Raw genomic sequence first — 27979 nt, forward strand, 5'->3', positions numbered from 1 at the left:
CTTCCTTCCAGATCAAAGGTTTCTGAAGCCCTGGGCCCCACTCCTTCCCATCCTATACCCAACCAGGTGCGCCCCGGGCAGCCCTGTGCGCCCATTATTGATCATGAGAAAGGAGCAGGCTCAAGAGGCTGAAGAGAACACAATGTGGCCCAGGAAACGAGATGCAGGGGCACCTGCCACAGGCCTGGAGCTGGCTGTACCAGGAGGATGTACACAGGAAGAACAGGAAAGAGGAACAGAGGGATGAAGGAGAGGGGGAGGGAGATGGCTTCGTCTCATTTGTTTTGTCTTTAAGCTGTTTAGGACTATGGATACTGAAATGAATACATCTGCAGGCCTCGAGAAACAGTAAAAAAAAACAAGACTGAACACCCAAAGCATTTTCGTATTTTACTACGGAGGTAATTTCAGTGTATTATTACATAATATGTAATTTGTAAACTGTTAATTCGTATCCTACACGTACAAAATCATTTTACAAAATTGCTTAAAAAACTAGTAGATAATGTGTTGTCTGCTGGGCTACTCCTGGAAGGCGTACCGGGCACGTGACACCCACTGCAGAGTAGCAGCAGCAGCAGCAGCCAGCACGACGGCGGCTGCCTCTCCATCTGACACTGTCGTCCCGCCACCCCTTCATCCCCAAGTTCACTGCACCTTGATTCTTCACCTTTCTCCCCACTTCTGTGGCCGTCTCCTCATCTGGGACCCACCTCTGTACAGATGACCACGCAGGATAAACGAGTTATAGAAATATATCTTCGTACCTTTCTCGCTTGGATGAGAACAATTCTGTTTCTCTGGGACAGTCACCAATCTTACTCTCCGTGGCCTTTTTTATCCCATAATGTATCACTTCAAACTTAAATAAACCTCCCTCAATCAGAGTTCTCAAGTAGCCTTCATCATATCTTTTGAATAGTCCTTTTATACTTAGTCCTTCAAGTATCCATAACATTTAACGCTCATGATCAAAACAACTAAGAATGCTGTCTTGCTACCATTGTTTTACATTCCTTATCACCAGGAGCTCTGCTAAGAAAATACAAAAAGGAAAAATTCAACTCAACAATTAGCTCCAACAAGTTCTTAATGTGTGCTACTAGGTGAAGTCTCTAGGCCAAAATTATTGCAATCAAATATTCTTCCAAACATCACCAGACAATCCAGGGTCATGGGCCAGACCAGAAATCCACTGTGATGTTGATATATAGAGGATTATAATCCACAGAGAGTAATTTATAAACACAACTGCTCAACCCATCTGTTCTCCAGACTCGTGACACCTGATGTAAGAGCTTCATCCTAGGGATAAGAAGAACATATGTGAATGATGAGACAGGAATTTAACATATATTTCCACTGCTTTTTGCCTTGCCACAAACTTTGGCAAAAGCACCTTTGTAAATTTTTGCACCTGTTGGGTTTCCTACTGCAAAAAATGTTTATTTTCTCCATGTAAGGTAACGAACACCAATGACAGCCAGGTCTTCGTGTGTCAGACCCCATTGTAAAACCCTGAGGACCAATGATAGAGTCACTGCCACAGTGAGCCCCCAGACTACAGGACAGAGGAACGTACAAGTAACACTGATACAATGTGATACACGTCATCCACTGCTAACAGGCCCTTGGATAAGCTTCAGGGGATCTATGACCCCTCCAATGTTGTCGGGAAAATTCTGTCTGTAGGCAGGGAGGGTACATAGCTTTCAAGAGTCTCAAACAAAGTTAGCATGTGTGTAGAGAAGGAGTAATGGAAGGGGGACCTAACTTCATGAGGGAGGCTGGGGAAGGGTCATAGAGAAGGTAAATTTGACTGAGGCTTACAAGAGGAAAAATTCACTAAGTGAAGAAGGTGAGGGAAAGGGCACTCGGGAAGAGAGACCACCCTGTGCAAGACGCACGGACACGCCAAGAGCAGGAGGCATCGGAAGAAGTAACGGTGGCCTGGAGTCTGGGGACGTGGGGAGAGGAGTGGGTGGTGAACTGAACTGGTCTCTAGGAGCTTAGTGGTGAAAAGCAATACGTTTCAGACACAGTAACAACGTGGATGAAGATCAGAAGCATAATGTTGAGCTAAATGAAGTCAGAGGAAAATAATACAGTATCACTTCATTTATACACAATGGAAAACACGCAAAACTAAACAATCTTGTATATAGGGATACAAACATATGGGAAAACAAGAAAACCAAGAACAGCAGAAATAATTATAATTATCACAATACTTATCACAAAAATTCAGGAAAGCGTTACCCCTTGGAGTCAGGGGAGGGTTTGAGAGTAGGGAGGGCCACACAGGTAACAGGCATAAAGTGGGCAGGGGACACACCAGTGTTCAGGGCATCAGGGATCTCCAAACTTTTCATACAATTTATAGGGTATTCTTTTATATCTATTTAATAATTTTTTTTTAAGATTTTATTTTTCCTTTTTCTCCCCAAAGCCCCCCAGCACATAGTTGTGCATTTTTAGTTGTGGGTCCTTCTAGTTGTGGCGTGTGGGATGCTGCCTCAACATGGCCTGATGAGCAGTGCCATGTCCACGCCCAGGATCCAAAAGGGCGAAACTCCGGGCCACCGAAGCACAGTATGTGAACCTAACCACTCGGCAATGGGGCCGGCCCCATAATTATTACTATTATTTTTCTAATTTAAAGAGAAAAATGCACCCCTATGGACAAAGACTAAAAAGACACATGGAAAACAGAAATAGTTGTTTGTTAAAGTGGTAGACTCTCACAAAAGGACTAAAAGTCTTTTAATATTGTTTTAAAACATAGACTCTAACAAAGCCCTGTAATATTGGGCTAAAAGTCTTTTGATATTGTTTTAAAATGTAGACTCTAACAAAAGGGCTAAAAGCCCTTTAATACTGTTTTAAATTTTAAGGGAAAAAACAGAACAAAGAGACGTAGATTCTTCAGTCACAGCCCCATAAAGAACTGGCTTCTCTGCCAGGACTTGTGGTGAAAGGGCTCCTGGGGCTGAAGGACAAGCTCGAGCAGCTCATCACACCAGAGCACAGGGAAAGAATCTCCCAAAACCACTGCAGTTACGTCACAGGATTGAGCAGTCAGCTTGAAGAAGATCCCATTTGCCAAAGATGAGACAATCTGAGCCTCAACAAGAACAGTGAGTACATCCTGAAGGATGCTAGCAAACATTAACTCAATATTTTGAAAAATGACAAATCAATGCTGATTCTTTCCCTTTATTCTGCCTTTTCTGTAAGAAACGTACTCTGGGGTACTCAAAGATGAAGAGGGAAAGTCCTTCCTTGTAGAGAAATCTATCTAATAAACACAGAAGGAATGACAGAATACCAGAATTCTGCAATCCCTAATTGAACAATAAATTTAGGCAAAGATTACCCACCAGTGGCTGCTAAAATTATTAGGTGAAAGACCGCTGGGGAATCTCACAATGAGTGGATGGAGCTGACAACACCTGAACCCACAGATCAATCCTGACATCACAAAGCACAGCCAGACCTCCTGTTGTGACACAGGAGGAGGTACACACACCATGGATGAAGTGTTGCCTCAAAACAGTACCGGAATCTGTTCAAGCCTCCAGACCTCCCAGGTTACAAGGAAACACAGAGGTCAGAGGCACATATGAAGTTATACCACCAGGATGTAACTGGCAAAATCCACAACACAGGAAATGCTATCCGACAAATGACCTGGTTTGTTCAATAGATAAATTGAAAGAGAAAAAGAAAAGGAAGGGAGGGGGCACCTACAGATTAAAAGAGATTTCAGAGAGATGGTCCAAATGCAATGTGTGGACCTTGTCTAGATCCTGATCTGAGTAAACCAAGTGTTTAAAAAAAAAAAAAGCATTTATGAGATAATCAGGGACATGTGCACACTGACTGGATATTTGATGATATTAAGGAATATTGTTAATTTTATTTTAAGTAATGATAATGGTATTGTGGTTCTTTTTTTAACACTTCTTTTACTTTAAGGATATACATTTAGGATATACATTTACGCATGAAATGCTGTGATTTGCTTCTAAAGAATCCAGCACGGGAGGAGAAAAACATGGGAGAAAGATAAGAGACTATGAACTGATAACTGCCAAAGCTGGGGAGGAGGTACTTGAGGGTTCAATATACCATTCCCTCTCCTTTCATGTCTGCTTGAAAATTACCTTAATAAAAGGTTTTGAACAAAATAAAGTGGTTCATTGGACCAAATTCAGCATCGCCCTTATTGACAGAAGAGACTAAGTAGACAGCTGGCCAGGCACACGAGTCCAGCACTTACCGCTCTATGTTCACCTCATTGCCTTGGTCTCTGGTATGGAAGATCATCGTGTATTTACCCACTTCAGGCATTGGCCGGATTATTTTCATTCTATGAAGCTCAACCCTATAAAAATAATAGAAGTGTTTAAAAAAATTCTATCCCACTTATCTACCACTAGACACTTAAAGAGAATCATTTACAAAAATTTACAGACATGCACATACACACACACACATAGTCACACCTAGCTTGATTATTTGGGTATTAAAAAAAATAATTTTCTTATAATATTGGGCCTCAGGCAGTAAGTCCACAAAAGAATCATATTTAACATTTACTACTGGGGTACAAAGGAGACGTGTCAATTTATAGTTTGTCATTTTTTAAAAACAACTGAGAAAACACATATTTTAAAACATCATGATGAATAGGAGAATCAAGTCTCTCAGGATCCCTAATTTACTTAGCGCTTCCTCCTTTAAACAAAGAGAGTAATGCTCGTTTAAGGTCACAAGCTTTAAAGCCCACGAACCTAGGTTCAAATCTAGACTTTGTTATTTACAAACCTGGTAATTCAGTTGATTATTCCAGGTCTCGGTTGCCCCATGTGTAAAATGGGAATGGTGTTACCGAGCTGTTCTGACAGCTCAAATGAGATCATCCACAAGGAACATGCTTTGCAAACTGAATGTAATATATAAGTGCAAATAAGAGTGCTGAGTAAATAAACATTTAGTAAATAAATCTCAACCAACTTTTATGTTCGTATCATTTGGCTTATCCACGGCATTAGTCAAGAACCGCCCTGGAGGCCATGATGTTTTTATCAAAGGAAAGCAGAACTTGGGGCTCCCCTCTGCCTTGCAGCTGAGGAGCAGCAGGAAAAAAGACAGTGAGGGTACATGATCAGTGCAAACTTCTACCAACCACCCCACCTGGGCAGAGAAATGGATTTGGGGAAGATGACGGACATTGTTTGCCTCGAGCCTGTGCTACTCTGGCCCTGAGCTCTAGCAGACACCCTCTGTCCGCTTCCTAAGCCACGGCCACACAGGCTGCTGATGGGCTGGCCGAAAAGAGCTGCTGCCTGCCACCATGGCCCTTCCCATGGAGCCTTTGGTCAGGGAACTCCGTTCCCTCCTGCCAGAAACATTCCAGAGACTCTCAGCCAAGACATGGGAACAAGACCAGCGGGGAGCCCTGGCTTCTTTATGCTGAAGCAATGGAAAATTTCTGGCAGCCACACATCTGTTCATCTCAGCTGAGAGATTTCCTTTCCCAAAGGCAACAGCAGGAGGAAACGGGTCTCCTAATGGCCAGAAAGAGCTTGTTATTACAAGTCTAAAGACATGGACCCCAGGCTCCTGAAAAATTACTTATTTCTGGGAGACAGGGATACCTATAACTATCTGGCCAGGAAACCCAAGTTCAGGGAAGGGAGCTGAGAGAGGAGGCCAGACATATTCCCTTTGAAGTCTCCAGAGCAGAAAGGAGTCCAGGAGGATCTGAGGGGATGGCCAGCAGCCTGGAGCCAGGCCAGCAGCTGCGCCCCAGGGACGGAGCTGACTAACACATAAGGAGGGAAGCACATCTTGGCCTGCTTCAGGGTGTGCGGCTCCTCGAAGGCTGCTGGCCCTCCTTGCTCTGGACACTGGGAACTGTGCCAGGATGCCCCGGCTCTGAGAGAAAGCACAGGCTCACGATAGGCCCTCTAGCTGCTTTCCTCCGATTGCGGTTTTGCAGATACCCTGCAGTATGGGACTTTTCATTCACTGGTGAGACCCTGTCTCGGTACGTAATACCCACTGACAAGTCCACAGACACCTCTATCAACACTTCGGGCCCCCAAACACCCACGAGCCAGGAAAAGACCACCCTCCATCATTTCAAAACTGCCAGTGGCAAAGAGCAATTTGGGCCATCCTGCCTTCCCTCCACCCACTGCCACCCTTTAAGCCCAAATCTGCAGCCTTGTGACCTGCTAGACTGGCAACTATAGGAACTAGCCATAAAGGTAGGTTTCCAGAGCCACCACTGACAGCAGAGCCCCGTGAAGGGGACCTGTCTCTGTTGTTCACCTGAGTCTGAGGTCATCGTCTTCGCCTCCCCATCCCCAGTAGTTGTTAGAGAATCCATTCACCTTGAAAAATTGTTCTCTGCTTAGGGCAGTAACACCCCCAAAATATCCGCTGTAACGTAACCTGGAGTAAAAGACAGGAGAGAAAAGGTAAGAACATTAGCACAAAGCCTTTCTGTTCTGCATGGGGACTTCAGAAGTCTCCTGTTTCAGGGCCGGCATTCTAGGAACACTGGGATGACCACACTCCTTCATCCATCCACTCTGCTTGGCATCCACCTCCCGATGGTCCTGGCCTTCCCTGTCTGGCCTTCTTTCCTCAGTCTAGACAAGTGCTCGCATCTGCTCACCAAGCAAAGTGCCACTCCCTGTATTGTTTCATGTTCGTGTGGAGAGGTCTACAGGGGTACCTGTAAATGTGCGCCATAACACCAGATCTGGACGACAGATTTCATCTCACATGCCAATCCAATGAATCGTAGTGGCTGCCAAGGGCAGTGGGTTAGGAAGGATTCTGAGGCTGCATCCAGGTTCGGCATGAATGAGTATGTTAATGAATATGCTGTTCTTCTACTTTTACTTTTTTTTAGGGGGTAGGGTGGAGAGCAGGAGACAGCTCCTGCACACACTCTATATGCAAACCTCCACTTCTGTGCATGCAAATCTCCATTTCAGAGTTTGTTCCCTGAGGAACCAACACACCTCAATAGCCCTGAGCTTTCTGGCTTGGGCAACTACGTAGATGATAGTGCCCTTCACAAAAATCGGGTCTACAGAACAATAATTAGGTTTTGAGAGGAAGACATTACATTATGTCTTGGATAAGGTGAATGTGAGATACCCCTGTGGCTTTTGAAGTGAGCAGAAGGATATACAGCCCAAGCTCAAAAGAGAGGAGAGGCCACAGATACAGCTCTGAACATAAGCTGTCAAGAGGTGGTACCTGAAGGCAAAGTAGAAGGAGAAATTGCCAGAAGACAGTGTAGTAGGTGAGAAGAGTGCAGAAGGATGGAGCCGTGGGGATACCAACAAGAAAAAGGAGGAGAGAAGAGGTCAAGAGGTCAGAGCACACCCCCCATCCTGGAGGGCTCTTGGGGCTTACTGGTGGACAAATGAGCAAACCGGAAAAATAAAGACATCCCTTGCATATGACACTGTAACAATTCAGAAATGCACGTGAAGGCAGCTTAACAACTTGGATGTTACTGAACAAAAGGATGTGAGATTTGGAGGATTTCTAACTTTAACGAACTTCAGTTCAAAGTGTTCCAAGACCAATTAAATATTTCTGCTTTCCCAGATAAGAAGAGAAACCAAAAAGAAAGATCAAGAAACATGTAGAGACTTGTCACCTAACAGGTGGCGTCCCCAAAGCCAATGTGTAGGTCAGCTGTGTTTCTATATCCTGAGTACAGCTGGGGACGACCCTCTTACTCATAACGGAAATAGATTTACTCGCATACCCCTCAACCTAAAATTCTGGAAAACGGTATTATTATAACGTAAAACAAAAGGAAATAAAGTGCTCAGAAGGCAGCTATTACTGACCAAGACACCTACTGCAGTGACTTGTTGCCATGGTTATGGGACTCTGTCTGACTGGGGAGGGATTCCTAACGACCTGAAGACCTGGCAGTCACCTATTAAGTAACCACCGTCCACCGTGTGCAAGACAACTGCCTAACGCTGTCAGCTGTGGGCCCTGCCCTCAAAGGGCTCCCAGCCTAACAGGAGAGGCAAGTGTTAGCAGGTTCTGAGGAAGGAGATGCCGCCCATGGCGGGGGCGGCGCAGGGGCCTGGGAGGATTCAGTCAGGTAGAAAAATGGGGCAAGTCCTGGTGGCCAGAACCCCATGAGGAAAAGCAATGAAAGGAGAATGTGCAAGGTGTCTGAGGAGCATCTAGAGACAAGTTAGCCGGAGCGAGGAGGCTCAGGAGACCAGTCGGAAAGGAAGGTTAACGAACTCTCAGTTTCTCACTTGCCTCTTGGATGGCAAATGTCTACGTGTTTACTATCTTTGCTTTGGGTTTTTCTCCTCATCTGGAAGAGCATAAATATTTAATTGGCCCTAGAATAGTTTTATTTAGTTTTGAAGGGCTGTAAGGCCAAAAAGTAGGGAAAATTTAGATATAAAATAACAGTAGAGTCCTTGTAGAAAGCAGGCAGGTTCATCACTGACTGTGGGTCGGTGACAAGACCCGTAAGTCAGTGATAAATGATAAGATTTACTTCTGGCTTCATCAGAGTCTGAGACAGTTGGGGTAAATCACTTTAATGTCTTCCCTCTGCAGGTGTGTAAAGTGAAAACATCTCTTGCACTTATTATACTCACGGGGCTGTCATGACAGTGAATAAAGTGGGTGCTGACTGAAGCTCTGTGGCACAGTGACAGTTACCGGCAGGAAGCAGACACGTCACTGCCTGTGCCTGCACCTCCACCAACCAGAGGGATTTGGCCCCAAAAAACAGCAAAGGTCAGAAGTGGGGGGACGAAGACAACTCCTACATGACTTATGCACACCTCTCCCCAGCCACAGGAGACCAGGCTGTTTACATGATACATGAAAGAAAGCAGAAAAATACAAATGACAAACAAGGACCAGAGGAAAACTTAAATTAGAATAGAAGATTAAAATAGGAAATATAGTAAAACTCTGATCAGTACATAAGATTGTTTTCAGCTTCTAAAAGAAGACCATGCATTTGGCTCAGAGTATCTTGCCTCCAGATCAAAAGAGGAGACACATTCAATCACCTGATTTATTAGGAAAACCTGCCAGCTCCTCAAGGAAGACAAAGGCTTTCTGATATCTAGTCATAAAAGAAATGTCTGGCCAGTTACAGTAGCAAGTTAAAAAACAGCAAGAGTCAGACAGGGGCTATTTCTAGAGTGAAGTAGCATCTGATGAAATCTGTGATTGTGGCACCAAACTTTTACTCAAAATCAATTCCCAACAGGAATGCCCAAGAACTCAGTTTCTCATGGTCCAGCTGAATACAAAGATTATATCTAGAATCCCAACAGAAGGCCTGTGCTTAAGACAATCCTGTGGGTCTACACTCCAAAAATAAACCAAAAAACCCAATCCTGTGTGGCTGTAATTTCTCACCACAGGTGTTTAGAAAGAACTGGGCAATGGGAAGTTATCATCTACGTCAAGGGTCTGAAGTACAGGTAGCTATGCTGCAGACAGTGCTATCTTATTAATTTCACACAGCAAGTGGACAGACAGTTGACATGCTTCTGAAAATACTGAGGTGTCCAGACACGATACACTGCTTTCTTCAATGCAGACGTGGCTCAGAGAGGCCAGAAAGCAAAACCTCCAGATAATGCTCAAGACCAAGTTCCCCAGAGGACCAAACCCTGTGATTCTCTTCCAGACCCCTCCCTGCCCTCTGGCCCCACTGCCCCTGCCCTAACTCAGAGGCCTGGCATCTCTCCCCTCAGCTTCTCCCCTCCTGCCTTGCGCCACCCAACACACTAAAGGCCGGCTGACCCAAGCTTTCTCCTGCCATTCTCCAGCTGTGACCACACGTCAAGAGCTCCTAGTCCCCTCCAGAGGACATGAGACTCCTTAGCAGACTGAACAAGGCCTGCATAATCTGGCCCCTGCCCACTCTCATCTCCTGTGTCTCCTCCCTCCACCATCTCAGACATTCCTTCTCGAGCACTAACGAACAAATGAACTCCCCTCAGAACTGTGTCACGCTCTCTCTTGCTTCCATGTCTTAGAATTCTGCCGGGAAGCTCCCAGTGATCCTAAAAGATGAAGGTGCCATGTTCCCTGGGGAACAGCTTTAAACCTTTGCCTAGGTGTTTCTTAAAGACACTGTGCTCTCATCCATTGTAGCTTACTCTAGGTATTTGTTTGTACCCCACAGTTTACACAGGGATTGGGTTTAAAGTCAGTACCTGAGGCAAAAATCACCTGCAACGATACTCTTGGAAATCTCTTAAACAGCGCAAAGTAAGAACCTACACAATGAGAGCAAATGCAAACCGAGGCTGAGCGAGGTATCAACAGATTCAGGGCTTCCATCTCATGCTCACTCCCAGAGTAGACACTGGTGGAATCTCTTGCATCATTTTATGGTTGTATAGTTCTCTCCCCCCGCTCCCTCCCTCCCTCCTCCTCTCTCCCGATCATTACCAAATGCTTATAGTTGAATCTGCAGAAGTGCAACATTGACACAGCTCCACCGCACCTGCCTCCCACACCAGCACGCAACTACTCGGTGGATATGCCCCTCCCCACGCTCCCTCACAACTCCAAAAAGATGCCACAGTCTGGAAAGAGACATCAGTCTCACAAAAGAGGCCTAAAAGTTGACCTAAGGGGCACAGTGGTTGCCTCCTAGAGGGGAAGTCAGGGAGAGACAGGTAAGTGACTTGAGTTCTATGCAGTGTGGAAGCAAAAGTTTACAGAGTTCCACCATAGGAACCGCCCTGCAGGTGAGGCCAAACATCGTTTGTGGTGCTTGGACTATTTCCCCTCTCCTGTTCTTTCCCTTTGTCTTTGTGATCCTTTGCCAAGGCTGTTGGAGTAATTTTCCTTTTCAGGAAAAAAATCTAATGTCTCTAATTTTTGTTTTGAACTTTAAAGTGATATGTCACGGACCATTTTTCCTATTTCTCATTTATGTAAGACCTCCGGACACTTCGTCCCGCACACCTTGATGAGAACAGGGCAAGCTTCCCCACCTACACGAGCCCCAAGCAAAGCCGCCTTACCTGTACCCAGTGCTGTTCCTGCCAACCACCAGATGCTTGGGCTGATCCTCACACTTGTAAAGGTTCAGGTCATTCTCCGGCACCAGATCCACGTCGTGGAATATAAAGCAGTCCCAATTTTCATCCTTGAGAGCTTCTAGATAGCCCACATTCAAGAGTTTGGCTCGATTAAACTTTTTACTTCCAGCCTATAGATATGGAAATTAAAACTTGAAAAGCTCCTGAGACATGGTTTCTCACTGTACCCCCCTCTCCAGTTCAGATGCAGGAGCTGGTACTATTCTTGCTAATGGTGAGACTGTACTTGTGAAGATCTGACAGAGTAGATGCAAGAACAATAAAAGACCTCTCGTATTTTTCTTTACACTTCACAATACTTATATTCCATAACTTAAAAACATGCCTTGAAACGGGGAGTTGTTGTTTAATGGGTATAGAGTTTCAGTTTTGCAAGGTGAAAAACTCCTAGAGATTGGCAGCACAATGACATGAACATACTTAACCCTACTGAACTGTACACTTAAAAATGACTCGACGGTAATTGAAACAAAAAAATAACCCACCAATTGGGAAAAAATATTTGCAAGTCATATATCCGACAAAGGGTTAATCTCCATACTATATAAAGAACTCACACAACTCAACAACAAAAAATCAAACAACCCGATCAAAAAACAGGCAGGGGACATGACCAGACATTTCTCCAAAGAAGATATATGGATGGCCAATAGGCATATGAAAAGATGCTCATCATCATTGATCATCAGGGAAATGCGAATCAAAACTACACTAAGATATCACCTTACACCCATTAGAACAGCAAAAATAACCAAAACAAAAAGTGACAAATGTTGGAGAGGTTGTGGAGAAAAATGAACCCTCACGCACTGCTGGTGGGAATGCAAACTGGTGCAGCCGCTATGGAAAACAGTATGGAGACTTCTCAAAAAATTAAAAATAGAAACACCATATGACCCAGCCATCTCACTACTGCTATCTATCCAAAGAACTTGAAATCAGCAATTCCAAAAGTCCCATGCACCCCTATGTTCATTGCAGCATTATTTACAATAGCCAAGATGTGGAAGCAACCTAAGTGCCCATCAATTGATGATTGTATAAAGAAGATACGTGTGTATATATATATATACACACACACACACACACAATGGAATACTACTCAGCCATAAAAAAGGATAAAATTGTCCCATTCACAACAACATGGATGGACCTTGAGGGTACTATGTTAAGTGAAATAAGCCAAACAGAGGACAATCTCTGTATGACTCCACTCATATGTGGAAGTTAAACATGTAGATAAAGAGAACAGATTAGTGGCTACCAGGGGAAAGGGAGATGGGGGGTGGGCACAAAGGGTGAAGTGGTGCACCTACAATATGACTGACAAATAATAATGTACAACTGAAATTTCACAAGGTTGTAAACTATCATAATCTTAACAAAAACTAAAAAAAATAGAAAGTAAAAAAAATAAATAAATGACTCAATGGTAAATTTTATGTTATGTGTATTTTACCACAATTAAAAAAAAAAAACCTGTAGTTTTAAAATACAAAGAAAAATAACTCAAAAGATTTTTGAAAACATGCATTTATTCCATGAAAACTACAAAACCTTTCCTGCATACTAGTCATGCCAATTAGTATATCACTGCTTCACTGTTCAACTCACAGCTGATCCCAATCTGACCCTATGTAACCAATTTATACTAAGCTTCCAAGAGATACAGCTTGCCAGAAAGGATCAAGAAATCTTGCCCCATAAACACAGTTTATTATTAAACTGCTATTATTTCTAAGCTACTTAAAAGTCTCTTGGAGGGGCTGGCCCTGTGGCTGGGTAGGTAAAGTTCCATGGGCCCCACTTCGGCAGCCCAGGGTTCGCAGGTTCAGATTCCGTGTGGACCTACTCTACTCATCAGCCATGCTGTGGAGGCATATATACAAAATACATACAAAAAATAGAGGAAGACTGGCACGGATGTTAGCTCAGGGCTCATCTTCCTCAAGCGAAAAAAGAGGAGGACTGGCAACGGATTTTGGCTCCAGGTGAATCTTCCTCAGCAGAAAAAAAGTGTCTCTTGGAACCACAGTGAGAGAATCCTGTTATAACTCTTATTGGCAGAAGCTAATCCTCAGAGTGGCCTTACCGAGGGGATTTGTCACTGGGTAAGAAAAGAACACAATTTGACCAGTAAAGCTACAGTACAACAAAGATTTTACAGTATTAGTTTTCTCATGGCTGTTTGGATTAAACACCTTAAGAAAAAATTCCAGTTTGATAAACAGTTTATCATAACAAAAGTACATGCAGTTCTCGAGTTACCACAGTACTCCTGAAAAGAATAACACAAAACAGACATATTTCTATTCATAAAAATATTATACATCAGGGGCTGCTGTCCTAAGAACTCAGAATCACTAACAATGTTAAAAATAATTATAAACCAATAGTAAAATTTTGTTTCAAATCCTTAAAAAGTGGGCATAAACGTACTATATATGCACACTGATTTTCAAGAGCCCCAGTTTATTATAAAATACACACCACAGAACTGCATCCTGTGGTTTCACAAAAGTTTTCCTAAAACAAGTATTATCAGTTATAACCAATATGAAGCATGACTTTTCTTGCATTCTTAGCATGTGTAAGCATTTGAGGGGGAATTATTTGGATGACCCGGGACAATTTTGAAAAGCTAGACATGGATATTTAAATTTACGCGCCTTATTTTTCCTTCAATAAACTTGAACCCCAAATAGAGGCATCTTTCATCACCCACTCCACTTAGAGCTAAAGTTGGCAAAAGCAGCCTACACTTACACTTACTGTGTTCCCACTAAATCATGCTCCTGGAAGCCAAATAAGTGAATCCAGAAAATGGAAAGCAAACATAGTATGTTCTACGTAATAATAGCGGCAAAGCTAAAGGGAGAAAGGTGGAGACAGTCAGAACACTCCAGGGCTATAAACACACAGTCGTCTGTCTAGATCCCCATTGAATAGCCATGCCCAATGGCGATAAACAATTCCAACGTCTCATCTCGTAGTGTATGGCAAATGCAGAAGGAAGCAGAAGGGGAATCTCAGGGAATATTCTCCAGGCAGTCATCGGCTAACACTGAGGGGCTCACAAAAAAACAGGCTTCCCCCAGAGGTTCACTGAAGAGGCAGAAAAATCTCCCAGCACTTAGTCCCATTACTCCACACTCTAAGACAAGAATTTCCTTTCAAGGATAAAGAGGGAAGAGACCTCTCCTTTGAGGATAGTTTGATGCTCCTTTTACCCAAGACAGACAAATGGCCAAGTCCCTCAGAGAGAGGAGGACCTGGAGGGCAGAGCCCCACACTCACCTGGTGGATGACGTAGATGCCGTACTCCAGCTGCTGCCGCTGCAAGAAGGGATGCAGGTGTTCCAGCAGGTACATCAGGTGCTTCTCCCTGTTCCGGTGTGGAATGAGGATGGCCACCCGCTGCAGAGCCCGACATTCCTCGGGGTGATAGCGGCCTCTGCGCACGTTGGGGTTTTCTGCCTGCACTTCTTCCAGGGTGAGATCCGGTTTGAAAAAGAGCTTGTTCTGGCCTCCTACAATAAAAACAGGCCACAGGAAACAACAGCAGCTCTCTCATCAAGTGTTGACAGGCTCACAGTACAAGTAAAGCACTTAGAACACCGCCTGGCACACGGTGAGCACGACGCGAGTGTTAGCTTTTATTATTATTACTTTAAAGCCTCATGTGGTCGTGAACTATAACCACAGGATCATGTGACGCAGGTTACCGGCTGCAAAAGCAAGTAAGTGACGTTTCAGAGCATTCCCTTGTGGCCCCATGATTCATCCATAAGCAGGGGACGCATTCTGTCCCAGTGACCCTGGTAAAGAGCAGAGGTCAGGGCTACATGGAGTAATTTCAGATTTGCTCTATCATCTCTTCCTTCTCAAAATTCCAAAGGAGGGTGAAGTCTCTTATAAGTCAAGAGCATGGAATTAAGTCATGGACAAGGTCTCTTCCCCACTCCTTCTCAAGCTCTTGGACGCTATCCTAGCTCCCTAAAAGTAAAACAGCAAAAGGCAGCAGGAGCTAGCCCCACTCCGTAACCCGGCAGTGACGGGCATGTGCAACACCGCAAGAATTCTACCGCCACGCCATGGAGGCACAGCTCCCCATGGAGCAGCTGCTCAACAAGCGTGGATGCAACATGGCTGGATGAAACCCAAAGGCCATCCACGGTAACCAATCTCATGCAAGGCTTTAAAGGTCAGGCTGAGGCCACCGACCCTCCTCTTTGATCTGAATTAACAGGGAACACTGACTGGTGAGAGAGGAGGCAGAGGGCCGGTTAGGGAATTGAGCCAGGCTTTTTCTAATCTCCATGTATACTGGTCAGGGTGTAAATCTCAAGATGCTTGCAAGTTTCATGACCCCCTTCTGTGCAAAGCAGTCACAGGCCCTTCCTGTGAAGAAGTCACTGCACCTTGCTTGGTGTAACCATCCCCTACCCCGGCCTTGGCTGCTGAGACCAGGCTCCAGGGTCTGTGAAGTGGATGACAGACTCTGCTCAACGGCACCAAGGGCAAACAATTGCTTCAGCCACCTAGACAGAATAACTTGCCCACAAGAAAGGGCCTTTCCTGGAAACAGGCGAGACACAGAGCTGGCAGGTGGTAACACCCGGAAAACAAACAGTAAGAAAAGGAGTTCTATGACAGGCAAGCTACTAGGCTGCTGCCAGCCTACAGAGCTGCCAGGACATGATGGCGTGGCTGCTGAGATGGTTTCCTGTGTCGCCTGCTGACAAACCCCATCACCCAAGTGAGTCTGTCCATACCTCTGTTCTCGGCCCCTGAAAGGGCCCCAAGCAACAGGTCTCATATAAACTGGTCCCTCTGCTCACTTTCTCATTGTCACAACAATTCACGGGCCCTAACCTCCGAGTACCTGCTTCTACTTACTCCATCCGTCCCCCTCCCAACCCCACGACTCCTTCTCAAGTTCTGTTCCTCCTTGCATCAATAATGCCCATCTGGCTTCATCACTACTTACGTCACCCTCTTAATCCAGGTGCTTGCTCGGGATGGTGTCACTGCCCATCTATTTTTATGAATGCATTTGTTGCTTACATATGTTGTGAGGATTCTGAACGAGGGATAATACAGTCAGATTTGCATTTCAATAACCCATTTTCCTACCGCAACTTGTGTCATTTCTGAGAACAACTTCCCTCACACAATCAGGAATAACATTCTGGCTTTTACTCAACTGAGCAAAGAGAAGCAATATGTCGATGTGAACACAGGACAGGAGTGCGATTCAGTTAGGAAGGAGGGCCTGCAGGCTTTTGTGCAGCTACGAGCAAGAAGCCCCCGCAGAGCCCCAGGCCACCCCACAGAGACTGACTTAGTGTATGCGGAGCGCCGCCTCTGCAGGACCAGCGAGGGGCACTCAACTCGGCAGAGCTGGAAAGGGTCGCCCTGCCCTCATCCTGCCTCCACGTGGTCTCCTGGGGGAGAGAGACACACATATAACAATATGCTGTGAACAGCACAGAAACAGAAACACAGGCAGGCAGAGTGGGCATAAGGTTAACTCTGGGCAGTCCCAGCAAGCTTTCTGGGAGAGAAGTAACCTAAGTTGCATTTTTGATAAATAAGCAGGAATCCACCAGGCAGACACGGATTAAAGAAAGGCATTCTAGAAAGAGGGGACAACAGAAGGCTCAGAGGAGTGTCTGGAGATGTTCTGGAGAATCAGAGGTCTGCTAGAACCTACGTGGGTTATAAATAATATCACTGTGGAGTGTTTCCTCTGTAATTAATGTGTTCACTAAGCCCTATTTACTGTTAATTTAAATTGAAAGCCAAGGCATCAAAAGGGAATCAAAACATACAACATATTTAAGAAACAAACACTAAAGACAACATTAAAAAACATACTCAGTCCTGTCCCTTGACTCCATACTTCTGGCCAAGAGGATGCCAACAGACATGACACGAGCGGAGGCTTGAATGTGCTTGCATTTCTCCCCTGGTGCTCTTGTGCCCTGCGGAGGCCAGGGGAAGAACATGCCCAGGCTAGCCCGTTGGCCCCAGGAGGAGGATGAGACACACATGGAGCAGAGCCACCAGCCTAGATCAACTGACTCCCAGCTCATCCTACAGACTTGTCAGCTAAATATATACCTACTGACATATGCTGCTGAGACTTTTGTGGCTGGATAATAAAATGACTGCATGTTCACGTAACAAAAGACTATACACCAGCAATATGGATACATCTCACAAAGATATTCTTGAAGAACAGAAGCCAGACACTAAAAAGTACATAGCATATGTTTCCAATTACGTAAAGTTCAAAAACAGGAGAAATCCAACGGATGGTGTTAGACTCTTGAAGTAAGGGTAGTGACTGAAAGAAGCATAGAAAGTTCTGGGGTTCTAGGAATATTCCATTTCCTAATTTACATACTGGTTACACAGGTATGTTCATTTTGTGAAACTTAGCTGTACAGTTCTGATTTTTGTACTTTTTTGTACATGTTATATTTAAATAAAAAGTTTACACAGCACTTGTAAAAAGAAAGAAAGAAAGACTTACTGAGGTATGGAGACATGGAAGGGCAGTTGTCAAGGTTTGCGGTTGTCATGGATGCTTCATTGGTCAGAGTTTGTTTCTTCTCCAAAACGAGAGGGTTGTTGAAATTAGCCATGAAATCCTTTGCTTTAGGAATCTCTTGAAGGGCAGCTACAAAGTAGTTGCTGGTGGCCCACCCAACCACCATCAGGCATAAGGTAAGAAGCAACAGTAACCGGAATTTGTAAGAAAGGTGGAAAGTCACGCTGCAGCCCATGTCTTTTATTACGTGAGCGACAGCTATCTCTCGGCCTCACTGTAGGCAGGAAGCTTCAAGTTACACTCTTCCAATCTGATTGCAAACTTGAAGATGACTGAAGATGCAATGCCTGCTTTTGCTCAGCGGTTCTGCTCCAATAACCTCTAAAAGGCAATCAAAAAGACACACTGTTTCAGAGGGAAACCATATCCTGAAACTATTCACTTCAGCACAAATTGGAAACCCGTGCCCAACGGATCTAGACTAACAGTAATGGGAGTTCTCCAAGTAGGGTTTAGAGATCAGAAAATCAGAGATCTTAGAGGGAGAAAGTTCCCACCATCTCTACATCACAGGAGTTCTCTCTGGGTTATCACCTAGGCTGTCTGTCACCCAGGAAGAAAAGCCATTTCCAGATGTTGCAGAGGAGGAGAAGGTAAAGAAGAGACTAGAGATGCCTCCTCAGTTCTGAGCTGGGCACAGCGTAAACACAGTCCTAATGGTTCTCTTCTGTGGATGCCCCTTCCTGGCACAGCTTTCAGAGAAGGTTAACAACACATGAAATCTTGTTACAGAGCATATTTCCACACAAAGAGAAAATAAGGGAAAGGACAAAAGCTCTTCTTCTTTGTAAGAGCTAGGAAAACATGTTCCTCTCCAACAGGGAATGAAAAATCAAGGATTTTTCAGTTATAAATGTTACAGTCACACCGAGGCAGGGCACAGGCACACCCCCACACGTGGGGGAGAGGGTAAGCAACACAAGAGAATTCCAGTACTGGAGCTCAACAATCTGTAAGAGTAGCAGGCAGAATACAGCACAGCGTTTAAGATCAGGGGTTTGGATTCAGACAGAAACTACAGCTCCACCACGTTATCAGCCATGAAACCTCAAGCCAGTCACTTAAGGGAGCCTTGGTGTCCGTCTCTGTAAAATGGGGATAATAGCAGTACCTGCAGAAAGAGCTTGTCGTGGGACTGGAGGACCTAACGTATTGGCAAAGTGTTAGCCTACCTCCTGATGCACCCGCCAAGTGGTGACCGTCACTGTTGTTATTGTTCTATCACTTCACATTAAGTGGCTCCAGACTAGGGATGGCCAACAGGCGGACACACTGGTAGGCTGCCAGAACCACCGCTCTATCGTCCCGTGTTTCTCACTGTCAGCTGATGAACTGCCACTCTGATTTCATACTTCAATAGCATGGGGTGAGGTAGTATGAATTCACCTCCAAGAGGTGGCTATGCTCTTAGTTACTAAGAAAAATCCAGTTTCTGAGGCCACATAGCTGAGGACCCACCCTGGACCACGGTAAATGCACTAAAGTGATGAAGGCTACTTGGCAAGGCCCCCTGGGGCACAGTCAGCAATCCCCCCCACCCCCATCCTCGCCTCACTGCTAAAGCCAAGTCTCTCCTCCAATTCTCAATGTGTTATCAGAAGAGTGCAGAAAATGCCAGGGCAAGGAAAATCTCCACAGCCAAACACGTCCTCAACTAAAGGGGCAGAAGGGAGACCAGAATACTTTCTGTGCCAAGTAATAATGGAAACACGTATGATTAAATCTTAAGTAACAAAAAGAAAAACAAAATAAACTACGTAGGCACGTAGGTGTCTATGATTACCACTAAAACCACAGAAAAAAGAAAACTCTAGAAAGAAATATACCCCAAAACTAACAATAACTGTATTAGGAGTATGGGATTAACCAGGGGTGGTTTTTTTCTCTTTTCTTTTGTTTTTGGAATTTTGTAAGATATACCTCTGTTCTTTTATAACAAAAAAATTGTTCTTTTAAATGAGACGTGAGGCTATCATAATTTACTGTCAAACAAAAACAAAACAATCCTAGCAGCTCTCAAGAGAGCCTCACACTTGCTGAAGGGTAACATTTCAAAAACGTAGCTCTAGGCTAGTCTGAGGGAAACCTGGAAAGCATTTCTCTCGAGACACAACATTATAAATGGAGGTTAGGTTCCTGGGCCAGGTCACAAAAGAGAAGATTTGACCCAGGAAGCAATTAAACAGTATGGCCTGCGTTTAGGATCCAGGGACGGTATCACGAGAAGTTGAGGCTGAAGGCAGTAATGACAGCTAATAAGAAGAGCGATTTATTTGTGCATCTACTCTGTGCCATGCACTGGGGTTAAATCACTTGTATTAACTTATTTAATTCTCATCTCGACCTTGTGAGGTAAGAATTATTAGTCTCCTCACTTTACAGAGGAGAAAATGAAAGTTGAGAGAGATTAAGCAGCTTGTCCAAGACCACACAAGTAAGAGGTCAGCTCCAAAGCCCGGGCTTCTGCCCCATCCTCTGCATGGACTGATCGGTCTTTCCTCCCCTTGGCACCTGCGGGCGCTCAAAGCAAACCCTTGAAATGGCAGAGCTCCCTTTGGGGGCCTTCCTCTTCTCTCCCACATCCTCCTGTCCCTTTCCTTGGAACTGTCTGTTCTCTTCCCTCCAGGTGACAGTAAGTCTTCAGGATCCTGGGGCCAATCAGACAACCTCTTATGGACTTACCTGCAGGAGGCGTCAATGATAGGACTAGCAATCGTTTTTGATAAAAGTCTCATTCTGAAAAATTCAGACTGGGAGCACTGCTTTTCTAAGAGCTGCCTTTGGAGGGGTAGTCCCCTGACAGGGAGACTCACCTGGCTGAAGGGACTTCTGAGAAATAGAAGTACTGCCATGTTCGAAGCAAAAAGGACCGGAACGCATACACATCCGGCCCCCCGTTCTACAGAGGGAGGAAGTGTGGCGTAGGGAGCTTGTAAACCCTACCCAAGAATTAGCAAGCTGGTACTCACCACAGACTAACCCTGCTGAACATCAGCCCATGGAATTTGTCCGAAGAGAAGAAATTTAATATAAAACCCAAGAGTCATTATGAATGACTGCTTAATAATCAGCCCTTCACTGCTATCCCCCGTTCTTAAGACTACATGGGATCCAGTTAGAAATAATCACTTCCTCCTTCCTCTAAGCCTTGGTGCTCCCCTCAAAGCTAACTGTACAGAGAGCCGGCATGAAGGCAGCCCAGGTGTGAAATCTCCTTGGTTCCAGCGAGTAAACATTGGAGGCGTGAAGGGACTATAACACTCGTCCTACTGTTTCAAGAGAGCTCTCCTGCCCAGCCTGCTTATCGGTTATGTGACTGAAGGCAACCCCTCTCGACGTGTTCCATTAGCTAGAAAACAGTAAAATATATATATATTTATCTTACAACGTCACTCTAAGAACTTAATGAGATAATGGACCCAAATACACCGGGTACTATTCCCAGAAACATAATAAATATTTATTGACTCTGATTACCAACGTGACTCATGCACAAATTTTATCAGAATACTAACCAAGATAAGGTTATCTCTGGAATTGCACATTGAAATACAGACTACTGTTATTATCGATTTCTCTGTCATTTCCTACTTTTCATTCAATAAGTATATATTACTTTTGTAATTTAAAGAATAATGATTTTTTAATAAAGTTCTTTTTAGGGTAGGTTACTCCTGGCTGGGGTTTGGGAAAACGTCATCAGATTGGACTTATTTATAATAACACTGAAGTAACTGAGAGATTCTGAACTCTCCCTGAAGAAAAGTTTTCTTTTTCAATCACAGCTGTCTTGAAGTGACAGGAAATCATGACTGTAGAGGACAAATTCAGGTAATGTGAAGGAAGTTGCTTTAGGGCAAGACTCACCACCCTTTTCCTTTCTAGAAGTCTGTCCTAGAGTTAGTGCAAAATCATGATGTTTTCCTAATTTTATTTTCCCTCCTCTCAATGCCACCAGTCTTTTCTGAGCACCTGCTATTTTCAGACATAGTGTTAGACCCTAAAGGGACATAAAGGGAATTAAAGTATAGTCCTGGCACTCAGAGTTTATTTCAGTCCTTTCCTAGATTTTAATGTCTGCAATTTGTTTTCAAATATACCAGCCTGCCTCCTCCAAAAGTGGGGTAAGAGATAAACAAGATTGGCAGAACATTGAGAAGTAGTGAAGCTGGGTGATCAGCACCTGAGGGTTGATTTTCTTTCTCTCTCTACTTTTGCGTACACTTGGAATTTTCCATAATAATAATTAAAAAAATATAGCATGGAAGACAAGCTATAACAGAAGGTAAATCAGCATGAATGCAAGTATCATTCTTGGAGAATCTCTACACACATACATTTTTGCATCACCACGTCAGGGTCGGGGGAGGACACCAGGTGTTACTCCATAATTATTTACTAAGCGCTAGACACCAGGGAGAAAGGGTGTGGTCTTCATTCAGCAGTCAAGAGCACCAAAATCAACATTCCAACATCTCTAAAGCCATCTGGTACGGCATCTCACAGTGGGCATGATGTGGCCCCAGGCATGTGGTCCTACTCCCTTGGGCCTCCCTGGGGCAGCACCAGTAGAAAGGCTGGTATTTTGCTGCTCCTTTTACTCCTGCAGAGTTCCTGATAGCTGACTGTTTGCACACATATTGGCCTACGTTCCTTGGGCCTCTGGTATTCATTCTCCCAATTATAGCTCCTTTACCTGACTTCTAAGAGATCACTGCCCAGACTCTAAAGAACCAATGGTTCCCTGGGTGGGGGGCAAGGGTGGGACAGAAATGATGACAGCCACTTACATGTACAAGTCATTTAAACTCAAAGACTGAGCTCCTAGTGGCCAAAACTGGATGCATTTGAGCAAGAAAACAGTGATGGCATTGTATTTTAACCCAGTAAATAAAATGAATATCCATGAGTCCATACTGATATAAATGATCAAATAAATGGGAGAGAAAGGGCAGCTCTTTCTCAGAGTAAACATTCAATTAATAAGGAAGAAAGAGATGGAAAAAATTAGTGTTAGGCAAATATTACTGCAATAATTACTGAAGACAAGATCCATCAATGAGTGCTAACATTAGTGGGTGAAAATGTGAGGATAAACAGAGTTTATAGTCTCAAAAGTATATACCCCAAGATAATTATTAGCTACAAACGAAAAGACAGTAACTTTCTAGTGGAGAAACCCAGCAGATATTGCCTTAACAAAGTGATCAAGGTGCATATCACCAGTAGTAAGACCTATCCACCTCAAGAAGCAGTGATGGATTGCACTGAAAAGGACACAATGCCACTTCTGTGGTTGGTGTTCCTGCCAAAGACGCATAACTTCATTACAGGCATAAGAAAACATCAGATAAATTCATTCTACAAAATAACTAATCAGTACTCTTCAAAGAGGTCAAAATAATGAAAGACAAGGAAAAGCTGAGGAACTATTTTGGACTAGAGGAGACTACTAAGAAATAACTAAATGCAGTGTAGAATCTTGAATAGAATACAGGAACAGGAAAAAAAAATCATTAGCAGGAAAACTGATGAAATTCCCATAAAGTCTGTGGTTTAGTTAATAGCACTGATAACTGAACCACGGTTATGTAAGGGGCCAACATCAGAGGAAGCTGAGTGAATTCTCTGTACCATTTTTGCAACTTTTCTCTAAGTCTAAACTTAATTAAAAATTAAAATTTAAAAAGTTGGAGACTGAATAAAACCAAAGCCAACATATGGGAATAAAACTAACAATTCTCAAAAAGAATCACTGTTTTTTGTATTCCTAGTGCTTCAAACTGACCTGACATAGAAGGTGCTGAATTTGATAAATAATGAATGACTTTCTAGGACATACTAGTTGAAATACATAAGGTCACATCATAATCCCGGGCTACTACCAAAAGGGATGAGATGGGGGAAAAAGAAAGAAAAATAAAGATTAATAAAGACAGGAAAAAATTTAATGGGTATAAAATTCCATTTGGGGAAGAGATTAAAAACGGAAAAAGGCTCACCCCCGCCAGCTCCCTTTGCTTGATTAACATCAACACGTTCCTAACTGTAGGGGCCCCAACTCTAATCAACGGCATTTTCTCTTTGTCATGCCCACCCCATTCTGCCCCTCTTTCCTGACTCCAAAAGGAGCTGCTGTTTAGAGTGCCCCTTCCCCCCCCACACACCCACAGCACACTCTGGAGCAGGGTCCCTGGGCAAAAGGTGGTGCTATGTCACCCATCTTACAGCAAGAGCTGTCATGAAATCATCAGGAAACATGCAGTAAATTTCAATAGCAAAGGACAGGCATTGTTTTATATAGTCTATGTGACGCAGCATAACAGAACTCACAAGAATTTCTGATGGGGGACCTTAATGGAGGTTTGCTGTGTACTTACGTCATTTTCAGCTAGGCCAGGGAACCCTGCAGTGGGGTCAGTCGGGGTTCCCTTGCTGCAGTCATGAGGGGCACATCAATGAGAAGGTTTGACGAGGTCTGAGGTAACATAAAAAACAGGGGCTCTGAAGTCACCCACAGCTGAGTTCAAATCTCGTTACCAGATGTATGAATGGCTTTGGGCAAGTGACCTAAATTTCCGAGTGGGTTTTGCTATTTATTTAAAAAGCATTTTTCAAAGTGTGGTTCCAAGAGCACCAATATCAAACACAGATGGGCATCTGTTAAAGTTGCAGACTGGCCCTACTCCAGAGCTGACAGGTCAGAACGGCTGCGCCTGGGACTCAGGAAAATGAATTTTTAACAAGCTCCCCAGGTGACTCTTACACACATTAAAGTTTGAGAACCTCTGAAATAAGAGAGAGGACCTGGAATGCAACAGATCCTTCAGAAACCTTAATTTTCCTTCTGGTGAGGAAAAGCAATAAGAAGATATGTGAAAATGAGATTTTAAAAACGCATCTGAATGGCTTTTGATTCCATCATTTAGAATTTACTCTAAGGAAATAATCAGAGAGATCGATCATGATACTCAGACCAACATTACTGAAATAACCAAAAATTGAAAAAAATCAAAATGTTAACAATAGGGAGTTGATTTAATTAATTACAGTACCTCCATATGATGAACATATGCTTTCATTAAAATGGTGTTTAAAAAACTTAACTACAGGGACCAGCCTGGTGGTGCAGCAGGCAAGTTCTCGTGCTCCACTTCAGCGGCCAGAGTTCACCAGTCCCGATACAGGGCGCAGACCTACCCGTCGCCTATCAAGCCATGCTGTGGGAGGTGTCCGACACATAAAGTAGAAGAAGATGGGCATGGATGTTAGCTCAGGGCCAGTCTTCCTCAGCAAAAAGAGGAGGATCGGTGGCAGATGTTAGCTCAGTGCTAATCTTCCTCAAAAAAACAAAAAAAAACCCTTAACAACATACTCAACCATAAAAAAAGAATGAAATCTTGCCACTTGCAACAACATAGATGGACCTACAGGGTATTACGCTAAGTGAAATAAGTCAGACAGAGAAAGACAGGTACCATATGATTCCACTTACATGTGGAATCTAAAAAACAAAACAAACAAGCAAACAAAGTAGAAACTGACTCATAGATACAGGAAACAAACTGGTGGTCACCAGAGTGGGGAGGGGTTGGGGGTTGGTCGGAATAGGTGAAAGGGATTAAGAGGCACAATCTTCCACTTATAAAATTAATAAGTCATGAGGATGTCATGTACAGCGTACGGAATACAGTCAATAATACTGTAATAACTTTGTATGGTGACAGATGGTAACTAGACACATTGTAGTGATCATTTCCTAGTGTACCCAAATATTGCATCACTATGATATACAACCTGAAGCTAACAGGATATTGTATGTCAATTATACTTCAAAAATAAACTTAACTAGGGGATGGCCCGGTGGCTCAGCGGTTAAGTTCACACGTTCCGCTTCAGCAGCCCAGGGTTCGCCGGTTTGGATCCCAGGTGTGGACATGGCACCACTTGCAAACCATGCTGTGGCAGGCGTCCCAAATATAAAGTAGAGGAAGATGGGCACAGATGTTAGCTCAGGGCCAGTCTTCCTCAGCAAAAAGAGGAGGACTGGCAGCAGATGTTAGCTCAGGGCTAATCTTTCTCAAAAAATAAAAATAAAAAAAATAAATAGATAGATAACTATATGAGAAAGTGCTCATGATAGCTAAGTGAAAAAAACCCAGAATATAAAAATGTACGTAGAATACAATCCCAATTGTGCTATACATCTGTGGTGTGAATGTCTTTCACATATAAAATGCCACAAAGAATCACCAGTGGTTGTCTCCTAATTATAGGATTAGTGACATTTCATTTCTTTGGTATCTTCTAACTTTTCTAAAACGGGGCTTTTATGATCAGAAACAATGTCATTTCCTTTAAAATATATTAAAATTTAGAGTGGACACAATAAACAGGGATTATAACTTTTGATTACAGAAGCCTGGCAACAATTCATTGATATAACCTCTAAGGAATCTATTCTAAGGAGGCCCCAACGAGCCCAAATCTCAAAGAAAACCCTCAGAGGTGGTCAACGACATTCAACACCAAGAATCCTGTGGTCTCTATTTGAAATTCCTATTCCAGGCTCCACCCTCAGAGATTTTTATTTCAAAGGCCCAAGGTGAGGCCAAGGAATCCATATTTTCAACAGGAACGGAGGTGGGTTTGAGAAACCATTGTTCATTGATGGCTTTAAAAAAAAAAAAGAAAACCCCCACTGCCTTGGGTTGGATGTTCCCACTAAGAATAAAAGATCTTCAAAGAGAGAGTTCTCAAATCATTTGCACACATCTCTGGGGAAAAAAACACATTATCATTAGCTCAGTTTAAGACAGATAGTAAATACCTATCCTAACAAGTGGCATATAAAATATAATAACAGCTAGTTTTATCACACTCCCCGCCAAGATAATATAGTCAAACAGTTGAGTGCTTCTCTTTCACAGATGTTTTGAATCTCATCAAAGCACAGATCTTCTCTCTCAAAAATGCATACAGACGGGTACATGAAAATCTTTGCAATTTCATTGGGCTTAAAGGCCAGCCCTGTTCTAGAAGATAAAATTCCTAAAAGATAAACTATGGGCCAATCATTATCTCCTTACCCTAGAGACACATTCCAGCACTCCCACCCAGCCCAGGTGGCTAGGATAGCCCTCCACTCCACTTTTTAGGCCCAATTTCCCAGCCTGGACCCTGAATCCTATTCATCCCTATCCCAGATTCCTTGACTTTCTTGCATCCCCACTACGTTACTGTCCTTTCTCTAAAAAATTCAGGAATTAAAAAATAAAAACAACAAGCCTCTCCTCAACCCTCAAATTTCTATCTTCTTCCTCCTCCTTTTCATCACCAAACGGCTAGAGAGGTCGCCCTGTGCCCCGGCCGGCTCCCCGTCCGCAGCCCTCACCCACCCTTGAACACTGTGCAACCTGGCGCACGCCCACTGCTCCCAAGGCTACCACCCCAAGGCCTTTTCTCAGTCCCAATCCTCCTGGACTTTTCTATCTTTTTCAAACTAGAGTTACGCCTCACCTAATGCAAGACCGAACACCGACAGACAACGATCGACAGATACCGGTTGGATGAGGAGCGGGACTACGGGTAGGTGTCTCTGAAATGCCTTAAAAGCCAGGTGACTCTCACCATTCGTCGGCCCCTGCAGGGCCCAGCTGAGCGGTTTCCTAGTAGAAACCCTGTGGAAAGAGGGCTCCAAGGCAGAAGGGCTTTTTCACGTTGACGCGCCCGCGCGGAGAGCGCTGCTGGGGGGCGACCCCAGCGCCGTGAGCGAGGCCTCGGGGGCGACCCCTGCAGCCCTGCCTACCTGGCTGCATCTTGCCCGGCTCCCCCGCCGGCGGCAGCGGGAGCGCCGCGGTGTTGCTCGCACCGAAGCCGTACGGTCCCTCCCTCCGGGCTCGGCCTCCGCAGGCCCCGCTCGCCCCGCCGCTCGCGCTGCGCCGCTCCGCGCGCGCTCGGCCCCGGCCCGGGCCCCGCCCCGGCCCGCCGCCCGGCGAGGCGCCCCCGGCGCCCGCCGCCGCCCCCCGCACGGACTCGGCCGCCCCAGGGCCCGGCGCACTCACCCGACGCGGCCGCGGCGAGGCGAGCAGCGCAGGGAGAAGGGGACACCCCTCCCGCCGCCCGGAGGAGGCTCCCGAGGGCCGGCCCCGCCCGCCCGCCCCGCGAGTGGCCGCGGCCGCGCGCCGGGGGCGGGTCTGCGCGTTCT

At 44.5% G+C, this 27979-nt stretch overlaps 1 protein-coding gene across 5 annotated transcripts; it reads right to left on the bottom strand.

Moving 5' to 3' along the window:
• Positions 1-377: 377 nt before the first annotated feature.
• On the bottom strand, positions 378-27973 carry B4GALT4 (beta-1,4-galactosyltransferase 4). 5 transcript variants are annotated; one of them, XM_070508921.1, is made up of 8 exons: positions 27837-27916; positions 27403-27452; positions 17695-18093; positions 14451-14683; positions 11076-11263; positions 6343-6465; positions 4283-4387; positions 378-1305 (listed from the first exon to the last, which is right to left on the bottom strand). In XM_070508921.1, exons 3-8 carry the CDS (start codon positions 17945-17947, stop codon positions 1173-1175), a joined length of 1035 nt encoding a protein of 344 aa, XP_070365022.1. In that variant the 5' UTR covers positions 17948-18093; positions 27403-27452; positions 27837-27916; the 3' UTR covers positions 378-1172. The 5 variants fall into 5 exon arrangements, with proteins under 5 accessions (XP_070365022.1, XP_044627485.1, XP_044627484.1 ...); XM_044771550.2 differs by lacking the exons at positions 27403-27452; positions 27837-27916 and adding exons at positions 24153-24250; positions 24973-25103; XM_044771549.2 differs by lacking the exon at positions 27403-27452 and having other exon boundaries at positions 27837-27973.
• Between the last annotated feature and the right edge of the window lie 6 nt (positions 27974-27979).

The sequence above is a fragment of the Equus asinus genome, chromosome 5 (assembly GCF_041296235.1).
Source record: "Equus asinus isolate D_3611 breed Donkey chromosome 5, EquAss-T2T_v2, whole genome shotgun sequence".
Taxonomy (NCBI): domain Eukaryota; kingdom Metazoa; phylum Chordata; class Mammalia; order Perissodactyla; family Equidae; genus Equus; species Equus asinus.

Coding starts and splice junctions, on each gene's coding strand:
- B4GALT4 (XM_044771549.2), bottom strand. CDS start 17,947: ATGGGCTGCAGCGTGACTTTCCACCTTTCTTACAAATTCCGGTTACTG. Junction 11,264..14,450: donor GCATCTACGTCATCCACCAG/GTGAGTGTGGGG, acceptor CCATATCTATAG/GCTGGAAGTAAAAAGTTTAA. Junction 6,466..11,075: donor AGGAACAGCACTGGGTACAG/GTAAGGCGGCTT, acceptor CTTTTACTCCAG/GTTACGTTACAGCGGATATT.